Here is an 11,041-nt window from a genome sequence, read left to right on the forward strand (position 1 = left end):
TCACCCACCACCAGGAGCCACAACAGACAGACAGCTGTTGGGAGCTGTGGGGCACTGTTAGGCACTGAAGCTGTCACCAACTCACTGGCGCCGACTGACTGGTAAAGCCATCTGACTGAAACTGACTCACTGACGCCAACTGACTCGTTGTCGACTGCCCCACCCCACGAACGAACCTCTTGTCCTCTTTTAATAGGTGGCCTATCTGGGCGGGCACAGACTCCAGCCAAATCCACCCCACTCCATTTGCGAATCATTGCCATGACAACCTGCACCACAATTATTCCTGGCCTACGATGCCATGTTTGTGGTGCTGGACAAACGGCAAAAAGCAGCCATTTGTCAGAATTACCGGGTGAAAACGTGAAGCACTCATAAAACGTCAACAATTATCACCTCGATGATCAGCCCGATATTAAAAAGAGCCAGTTATCTCCATCGGGCTGCTAAACGGGGTGTCAAACGTTGATGGAAAAAGGCAGGGTTGATCCTCCGTAAGCACAATGGCTATCTCGCGTGCATGAATGTCTGTCATAAAGAGAAAAAGGAGCTTTCCATAAGAGAGGGAATCTATTCTTTACCCTTCTCAACGCATCACATTTAGATTCCCACCAGACATGGGGACAGGTCTATCCTGGAGATGCATTTAGGGAGATAACTATCTGAGGATTTGGATGTTTGTATGCATTCGTCGGATCGTATTCTGAAATCTGTAACAATATATATATATATACTTTTCTAAAAAAAATAGAATATGTTTGTTTGTATGTATGTGTGTGTGTGTGTTTGTTCGTCCTTTATCGGCAGCTGAACCGTTTCGTTGGATGGAATGAGATGAAACTTGGCATGAGTGATCCTTGGGACATGAGAATGGACATGGGGGGGGGGGGGGTCAAGTTCAAAGGTCAAAGTTCAAGGGGTCAAGGTTACCGGGTAACTTCAATGTCTCAATTTCATCCGATCGAGACGGGACCAACGCCATTCGACAGATAATCAAAATTAAATGACAGTTGATTGACGGCATTCACTTCCGAGTTCCGGTTTTCGAGTTATGACGTCATAAATTGACTAAAACGTCAATTTTTCATGTTTGTTTGTCCTTTATAGACGGCCAAACCGTTGGATAGAATGAGATGAAACTTGGCATATGTGATCTTTGGGAACGGACATTAGGGGATCAATGTCAAGGTCAAAGGTCACGGGGTCAAGGTCACCGGATAACGTCAATTTCTCAATTTCATCCGATCGAGACGGGACCAACGCCATTCAACAGATAACTGTACCCTCCCATGGGCGGGTACTTTGCTAGTATATACTGTGTATATGTATATATATGTGTGTGTGTGTGTGTGTGTGTGTGTGTGTGTGTGTGTGTGTGTGTGTGTGTGTGTGTGTGTGTGTGTGTGTGTGTGTGTGTGTGTGTGTGTGTGTGTGTGTGTGTGTGTTACAAAGCTAGCACATGCTCGTGGTAAATTTGCCAGTGCAGGCAAGGCATAAATGTCTTTCATTGAATCTGAAATATAATCGTTTTGATTTTGTGTAGTAAACTTTGATTTGTCATTGGTATAAAAGTAGAGCAAATGTCTTGCTTCAAAAATTAATATACAATGTTTTCTTCTGCAGTTGCTGGCAATGTCACTTACGATCTCTCTCTTCCGGATGATTGTCTAAGACTACTTCCTGACAATGGCGGTGTTGTCGAGAAATCTCGACCTGGTCAAGCAATCACCAATACTATGAGTTGAAACATTTATTGTTACATACATACAGAGAAAGATGTAAGCAGCAAAGTACCAAAGCTCTCTCTTTCTCGGACAGAACACTCGTTTATATAAAATGTAGTTATAGGTGTTTTCCCACCTGAGGAAACAGCGGGAGATAAAACAGAGAATGGTACACATCCCATTCTGAAAAAGCATAGACCATGACTTTGTGAAATCTTAGCCAAACAACATATCACTCAATGTTCCTCGGTCTCTTAATTAGCAGAACACCATACATAGTTTTAAAACCGGTCACAGTGTGCGGGCATGGGAATTGATCTCCCATACATTCATGGTTTGATCACAAGCAAGCAGTTAGATTCACAGAACAATGGACTCGCTCATCTTTAGGGCAGTATATGTTGCAATCGTGCTAAGGTGAATGTGTGGACTGCTTCCTCTCTTCAAGGATGTGATAAAGCAGTTTTGTTTCCAATACAAAAACACTTTAATTTGCCTCAACTCTGGGTGAGATATTTTACCCATGATCCTTCTTGATGAACAACTCCATATGTGGTGACAAAATGACTTTAGTTAATTTCAATGCTTTGCAATAGACTTTGTACCTTTGCAAGAATTTGAAAGCATACAAGAGGAAATGAGTTTGCATATTTTTTGGCAAAGAGCATCAATCCCATGATGAAAAACTTGTTTCAGCATGATTAAACAGAACACCAAGGCTTGACGATTGTCATGTGATCCACAGAGCTTTGTCATCACCTTACATGACAGAAAATTGTTCGTGTGTGCAGCATATTATACATTTCGCAAGATGGAATTGATTATTTTCCTTCCACTCTGGTGAACATGAATATGATGTAATAACTGTACCGTCACTAAGAATCAAAACAGCTGTTCCAATATATGTCAAAATAAATAGCGAGAAAGTGTGAATTCTGGGATGAAATATAAGTTCTTTGAGTTTTGAACATGTGTGATCTGACATTATAAAAATGATGAAATGGGGATTACATCATGCAAAAAATGGAATCTAGGGCAAACAAACTTGACAAATAACTATTTATAGCATAATTAAATGCTATTTCCAATAGCTTATCAAATGGATGTTGAATTACCTTCTGGTTGTATGAGAAAGTCCTGACATTTTTTTTTTGTAATTGTGATTACATGAGAGCTTATTCCAGAATTTCTGTTCTGCACCCCCGACACTCCCCTGACCTCCCCAGTTCCTTTCTCTTTTTTTTTCTTTTCTTTTCTTTGTTATCAGTTGAAAGTTGTACATACATTATTTAATATCTGCAAGCATTTTTTGTCTGTTTTGAAATATTGACAAATTATCACATGCCGACTGCTGGTGTTTTCTCTGCTCATTAACGCAACTTAACCGAACCCTTTCACTTACGGGTTACTTTATTTCCTCCAATCCTCGCTCTCCCCTTTTCCTGTTTGTTCATTCCCTTGCTTGGTCTGTCCAACTGTTACCCCACTATCGAAACGTTTTTACATTTGTTCAGCTCGCTCTTCCATGTGCCTAGATTTTTTTTCATACAAAATAAATAAAAAAATCATTATTACAATGTTTTGAGAAATCATTTGTTTTATACTGTCTCATCTATACTATAAGAAAGATTTTTGTGTGTGTTGCCATTTTTCTCAGAGATGGCTGAACGGATCTTTGTCAAACCGTCATTATTTACTTTTAATGATGTGTATACGTATATGCATCACAAAGATGATTGGTTTTTGGTGTCAAGGTCATTTAACAGTTGCAATTCCATGGGGGTTCCGCATATCTCACAGGATTGTGAGTTGGACAGGCGACCGTGATGGGCCATTACACTTTCGATCGCGCTTTGCAGTTGTTGCTTTGATCGTGGTTTCTGTGAAGTCAGTCGGCACGATAGGGGAGGGAAAAGCATTAAATATTCCGCTGTTTCAATGTGGGAATGCCTGTTTGCTTTTATGAGCGGGGAAGGGTGAAGAGGGGAGGACAGAGTCGGATTTGAAAGGAAGGGTGGGGGGTTGGTGAGAGCAAAAATGGGACAGTTGTGAGGGGGAGATTGAGGCTGGGGGGAGGGGTGAGGACTTTGTGGGGGTGGGGAGTTGTGTTGTGGTAGCGGTGGGGAGGGATTGATGCCTTTAGGTGGTGAAGGGTGAGGACTTGAGGTTGGAAGGGGTGGGGGGGGGAGCAAATATGGGACAGAGTTTGGAGGGGGACGTTGAGGCTTTGGGCTTCGATTGGGAGGGGATTGATGCCTTAAGGCAAAATTGCAAATGTAGTATATCCCAAAGAACTGCAATAATACTCTGAGGTCATGAAGACGTCTTCATTACTATGATTTGACATTTGTGATGGATTCTGATTTGAATATAATTTCTTTTCAAGTATATTTGCCCTACTTTCAAATTTGTTAATGTTCTTTTTCACCTGGGCAATGCTGGTTAACCCAGCCAGTTTGGGATAACCAGAAAACTCCAACAAAATATACATCAACTCAGAGTAAAGTGAAATTCAGAGAGAATTCTTGAACAATTGTAAATTCTCTGCATTTTCCTTTCCATGTCACGTGAGCTTTTGAAGACAACACAAAGATGTTAAATTACATCACCTTAAATTACCAATAATAGGATAAGTACTAATATGATTGTCAGTGGCCAATTGTGCAATCTGCAGAGTCATGCCAGATCTGTTGAGCAGATGCATTTTTTGACGATGATTCAACATTGGTAGGACAGGGTCACATAAGGGCATACTGTTTTCCAAAGGCATTGTGGAATCTTTAATGTCGATCAGCAAATAATGCTGGCATGTAGACTGGAAAGTCTGCTTCATGTTTCCTCCAACTGAAGGCACACCCAATGGTGCAGCAATCTGCTTGCGAAGCACCAGGATGACAGCTTGTAGTGCAGTTGGGAATATTCAGCAGACCGAGTCATGGATTGAGTATCCGCTCTGAGTCTGTGAGGTCGGTTGTTAGTCCATGAGCTGCGTCACTCACCGGTGCCACCATATGCGGCAAAACGCCATAACGGTTTTTTTTTTCATTGCTTTTATGTGTGTAGATTATGAAAAAAAGCTTACTGGCAATGGCTTTGGCAGCTTCGTGCTGGAAAGTCAGTAAATCCAAGATGGCGGCCTGCAAGTGTTATGTTGTTGAGGAGCTCGAGTCGATCTTGCATCCACAGGTCCTTCCAGAGCCCCAGACATCTGACTTGTCAAAGTGTCGCTTCTACCCATCCAACCTTTGAAAGCTGTGAAGTGTCACTGTGATAGGTCAGTTACCTAAGGTTTGAGCAGAACCAGGCGACGCAAGATTGACTCGAGCCCTTCAAGATCTTCCAGCAAACATCAAAACAGAGAGCCTATAATTATATTTACTTATTAAGTGATAGTAATATAATTGTGAGCAACTATCTCTGTTTCCATAGATGTGAAGAACCTACCCGAAAGGAAGCTCGTACCCCACCATACGCTGTGCGCATTGTTCATAATATGTTCTTCCAAAGCTTCTCGCGCAGATCTTGTCATCGTGAGAGACCAGTTGTGGGCCGCACTTGTCAAACTTGTCAAACTTTTGAACCCATCCTGCATCTGTCATAATCAGACACTGCTCCTGATATTTGTTATCACAAGCACTGTCGGGACACATTCAAACACAAAAGACCCTAGCCAAAATCCACAGCACGAATACCAAAGCGGATTCGACCGAAAAGGAGCAAAGGAGCTCATCAAGAAAATTGGCTTCAAGTCATTCTCAGGTGTTCGATGAGGTGTGTATATTTTGTGATAAGAGCAGCAACTACAGCAAATGCTCAAACTCCAGGTAGCCTCTCATCAAGGCATGTGAACTTCGTTCAGACAAGATTAAAGATGGTTCGACAAATATCTATGCTGAAGGAATACAACAAGATATTGGCTATTACATCTAATGAGCTGGTTGCTGCTGAGGCATATTATCACAGAAAGTGTTGCGGTAATTATACTAGACTATGTAAGACCCAGAGTCCCCATGGATGGTGTGGACCAAGAGGACACATGTTGAGTGGGATGCTCACGAGATGCTGTTTGCATTAATCAGGGAAGATTTGTTTCTGGCACCCATGTAATTTTGATGACCGAGATAACCCACAAACTTGTCATGTACATGGAAATGCAAGGTGTTGAGGAGGTTAGACCACACACAAAGCATATCCATCGAAAAATGGAAGGGAAATTCAAAGGCAGTGTGAAAATATTCCCAAATTAACAATGGAAACTGCTGCTTGTCCCTGACAATATTTCACTGGTGGAATTGGCCAGAGAGCACATTTAAATCGAGCAGGAGTTTTTATTCTACAAGGAAAGGGGCACTGATCGAACACTCCTTGTACAGAAGGCTGCACGATACATAAGAGAAGACATCAAGGAGTCGCAGGACCATGACGATTAGACCATGGCTGGCTTCCACACGCTGATGAGTTGGACAAAGACTATTCACTTTCACCGTCTTCTTTCTATCAGTATTCCTGGAAACGCTTCTGTCAGGTGATGCAGAAAAGCCAACTACTTCTGGAGTAAACAGCTTATCCACTTTCTTGGCCGGGATTGTGTATATGCTGTTGGGAGAGGGGGATATAAAACTGCGAAGCACATTGTACTCCCATGGATGGTGAAAATGCTCATGGAAAATGTTGAGATGATACGAACACTAAACCATTGGGGCATGACGTCTCATACTGGGTACAGAAAGTGATGGGTTTGGGACACGATTTATAAGCAAACTCGAGTTTAAGCATTCAGCCTTTTCACGTGCCGTGTCATCTGTGCAGCCATTTGAGGTAAGGGAGGGGATAGAGGGGGAACATCCACCAGAAACAGACTTAACTAGATGCCACCAGGATTTGGAGGAGGGAGACAGGTTTGAGAGTTCAGACTTAAGATTGCAAAGATGTTGATGGGAAAATAAAACTTATCCACACAAAAACGGTCAACTTTGATGACAACAAGTGTTTCTAACAGCATATTAGATTGATCTGACCCCAATTTTGTTTGAAATCACTTCTCCCTTGCAGAAATGTGTTTCTCATCAAATAGTGCGTGTTTTAGCTTGAACGACGCCAAATCTGTCAGGTCAGGTTCGATCTGTGACCTGCTACAGGTACCATGTAAACCTGTACTAACCTGTTCCATGGTCGGGTTGTCGGCGACTAAACCGTCTCCCCCACCAGGTTTTCTAGTGAGGAGGGTGTTTGGATATGGACACCCAGCAGGATTAAAAACAAAACCTGTCAAAGGGCGGAGGAGCTCCTTGTGAGCCAACGGCCATCCATATCTATTGCCCAACTGTGTCTGCGGACGTCCTCCTGCAGTTGGGTCACTTCTTATTAGGAGGTTGGTGGCAGGATTTGCACTCCGGCCACCGTAAAACCCTTCATTCCGCAAAACGCAAAAAAAATCTGAAAACCCACTCCGTGGGAGTACCTCCTGTGCAGCTTCCCTTCGCAGGGCAGCTCACCGGATGACGGGATTGGGGCAAAGCCTTCGGGATCCCCAATCTTTGATAGGAGGGAAACCACAGGGTAACATCCCTGGGTCAGATTGCGGGAGAGTGTGTCGGAGTGGTGCTGAGGTGTCGTCCACCAGACGGCGGTCTCCTTGGATTAACCTGAGGCGGTCCCTTCGGGTGGGTGCCTGGAATGTCCTATCCCTAAGAGAGGATGATCACCTGTCTCTGTTATCATCTGAGCTCAAGCGTTTGGACATCGGGATTGCAGCTCTCTCTGAGGTTCGGAGACCGGATTGCGGCGAGATAATGGTGGGTGGTTACACCTACTATTGGTCTGGTCGCTCTGATGGTTACCATACCCAAGGAGTTGCTGTAGCTGTGTCCAATAAGCTGACCCCAATGATAATTGAGGTAACACCGGTCAACGAGCGTATTATGAGATTAAGGATTCGTCACTCCTTAGGTGTCATTTCCCTGGTCTCTATTTATGCTCCGACTGAGGCGAGTGATCTCACCGTGAAGGATGCATTCTACGCCACACTCGAGTCTGTGGTTGATCAGTGCCCCAGACGAGATACACTTCTAGTCTTGGGGGATTTCAATGCATCGACTGGAACTGATAGGGACGGTTATGAGGTGTGTGTTGGTCCCCATGGGTCAGGAACTATGAACCAGAATAGCACTAAGTTCCTTGACTTTGCAAGAAGTCATGGACTTAGGGTGGCTGTTTCATGGTTTCAGCGCCCACAAGCTCATCGCTGGACTTGGTATTCCAACGCTGGCGGTGTGGCAAAGGAGATTGACCATGTCCTCATTGACGGTCGTTGGAGGATGATCCAGAACTGCAGGGTCTACCGGAGTGCTCAGTTCCTCAATACTAACCACAGGCTTGTTGTAGCAACTCTAAAGCTGCACCTTAAATCCTGGAGAATGGTACCATCCCAGCTGAGACTGGATGTTGCCAAGCTCAGGGATGAGAGAGTAGCTGAGGAGTTTGCGAACAGGCTGAGTGGACACTTGGGGGGTCTGGGTGCTTTGGGGGGTCCTGAAGAGTTGTGGAGCGCCTTCAAGACCACCGTCCTTGATGTTGCCGGTGGATGCCTTGGAGCTCACCGCAGGGCAAAGAAGGATTTTGTCTCTCAAGGGACACTGGATACCATTGACCAGAGTCGCAGGGCCAGGCTGAATGGCAGAGCTGAGCTGTTCAGGGAGCTGAGGTGTAAAACTGTACGTGCACTGAGGGTGGACAAGGAGGCCTATGTGCGAGGAATCTGTGAGGGGGTAGAGCATCACCTGTGGACAGGTGATTCTCGTCCCGCTTACAGGGGAATTCGCGCATTACGTTCATCCAAGCCCATCCCTCGGAGCACTGCAGTTCGAGCAGAGAGTGGTAGGCTCTTGACAGAGGAGTCTGAAGTGAAGGCCCGCTGGGCCGGTTACTTTGAGCGGTTGTACCAGGCTGATCCCCCAACTGTCGAGTTGGACGTCAAGGGTGTTACAATCCCTGTTGCTGACCCTCGAATCAACTGTGGTCCACCTACACTTGTGGAAACACGGGCTGCGGTGAACCGGTTGAAACGGGGCAAAGCTCCAGGGATCTGTGGCATCCATGCCGAACTTCTCAAGGCTGGTGGAAATGCTGCACTCGTGTCGTTGCATGCAGTTTTGTGCTCTGCCTGGAACACAGGCATCATCCCAACTGACTGGAAGAGGGGCCTTGTTGTCCCTCTCTGGAAAGGGAAGGGTGATCGCCAAGACTGCAACAACTACCGAGGGGTGACGCTGCTCTCAGTGCCGGGCAAGGTCTTTGCTCGGATAATTCTCGATAGGGTTCGCCACCATCTGCTTGAGCACCAGCGTCCAGAGCAGTCAGGCTTTACACCAAAGAGGTCAACGATTGACCGTATCCTTGCACTTCGTGTCCTCACCGAACGCAGACGAGAGTTTCAGCAGGGGCTGCTTGCAGCCTATGTTGATCTCTGTAAAGCGTTCGATTCAGTGAATCGGGATGTCCTCTGGAGGATTCTTGGTCTTCGTGGGGTGCCACCAAAACTGATCGATCTGATGTCTGAACTCTACTCTGGTACTGAGAGTGCTGTGAAGTGTGGTGGTACCATCTCTGACTTATTTCCAGTTGTTACTGGAGTTCGTCAGGGATGTGTACTTGCCCCCACACTTTTCAGCACTTGTATGGACTGGATTCTAGGGAGGATGTCGGAGAGATCAAGTTGCGGTGCGTCATTTGGGAATGTCAAGATCTCGGACCTTGACTTTGCAGATGATGCAGTCATCTTTGCGGAGACTTTAGACATCCTCTTGGGGGCCCTCGAGGTGCTGAATGAGGAGTCGGAGCCGTTGGGATTACGGGTTTCTTGGGTCAAAACTAAGATCCAGGCTTTTGGTGACATCTTGGATGCTGCTGTCCTGTCTGTGTCTGTTTGTGGTGAGGATGTTGAGGTCGTGGAGAGATTCACTTACCTTGGCAGTGATATTCATGTCTCTGCTGGCTGCGAGTCAGAGGTCAATAGAAGTCTGGGTCGGGCCTGGGGAGTCATGGATTCACTGGATCATGGGGTGTGGCGCTGCCGGTACCTGTGCGGGAGGACGAAAGTCCGAGTCTTCAGGTCCTTGGTACTTCCAGTCTTGCTCTATGGGTGCGAGACTTGGACTCTGACCAAGGATCTGAGACGGAGACTTAATTCCTTTGGTACCAGGTCTCTTCGGAGAATCCTTGGCTATCGCTGGTCGGATTTTGTGTCCAACGAGCGGTTGCTGAGAGAGACTCGGATGAGATTTGTCACCTGCATAGTCCGTGAGCGTCAGTTGCGGCTGTATGGACATGTGGCTCGTTTTCCTGACTCTGATCCTGCTCACCAGATTCTCTCAGCGAGGGAGTCTCATGAGTGGAGGAGGCCAGTGGGTCGACCACGTGCCTCATGGTTGCAACAGGTTGACCATCATCTCAAGGAGATGGGGATGGGCCTGGCATCTGCCTGGGGGATGGCCAGACGGAGGCCCCTGGAGTACCGGCGGAAAGTGGACGCAGCGACGTGCTGTTCTGGCACATGCTCCCATACCTGACCTGACCTGACGCCAAATGCATTTTACAGAAAAACCTTATTCATGCAAAAAAGGTCAAATTTTTTTTTTGTATACAAAGTTGAGGCTCGAATGACACCGTCAAACACACAGAACACGTAACAAAGGGAGCAGGAGAGGGAAGGGCAAAACAGTGGGGAACAGACACATGAGATCTGTGTGAAGGTAGAGCGATGGGGCAGGGTACACAGGGTAAACAAGATGGACACGACAGGGACTTTCAGGAAAGATAGCAGGGATTTGAAGGTGGGTTTGGGGTGGATTAACGGGGGTAGAAAAGATCACGGTTTTGGATGGGGGATGATAAGAGGTGGTGGTGAACAGCTGTTTTGAAGGCCTGGAGAGAGGAGTGGGATTGAAAAGAGTGTGGGAGTTTGTTCCAAAGGTGGGGAAAAAATAGGAATGAAAAAGTGAAGGTGAGCATTGATTCTTCATTTTGGTAGTTTTACCAGAAGGGGGTTGCTTGGGGACCTTGAGCGCCCTGTGGAGATATGGAGGGGGGGCAGAAATATCTCAAAGCGGGGGGGGGGGATTGAGGTCGGAGAGGAGATGGCAGAAGATGGAATGACCACCGACCTGCCTGTGGTGAGAGTGAGAGACCCAAAGGCTCAGCCTCATCACGGGAGATAGCAATGATCCTAAATGCCTTGGTTTCCACAGCAGGAAGCCGAGAAAGGTGTGAGGTAGGAGCACCAGCCCTGAGGGGAGAGCAGTACTCCATCTGGCTGTGGC

The 11,041-nt window shown here is 46.1% G+C and overlaps 1 protein-coding gene across 4 annotated transcripts in view; it reads left to right on the forward strand.

Annotated features, from left to right (window-relative positions):
• LOC147025693 (tetraspanin-18-like) overlaps positions 1 to 3,301 on the forward strand; it is a 40,375-nt gene extending 37,074 nt beyond the window's left edge. For all 4 annotated transcript variants that reach the window (XM_085880362.1, XM_085880363.1, XM_085880361.1 and 1 more), the window contains one exon: positions 1,624 to 3,301. In XM_085880362.1, coding sequence (XP_085736488.1) covers positions 1,624 to 1,671 — 48 coding nt within the window. In that variant the 3' untranslated portion in view covers positions 1,672 to 3,301. The remainder of the gene's footprint in view (positions 1 to 1,623) is intronic.
• Positions 3,302 to 11,041: the final 7,740 nt, after the last annotated feature.

The sequence above is a fragment of the Eptatretus burgeri genome, chromosome 5, assembly GCF_056783735.1.
Source record: "Eptatretus burgeri isolate ZD-2024b chromosome 5, Ebu_testis_v1, whole genome shotgun sequence".
NCBI classification, from domain to species: domain Eukaryota; kingdom Metazoa; phylum Chordata; class Myxini; order Myxiniformes; family Myxinidae; genus Eptatretus; species Eptatretus burgeri.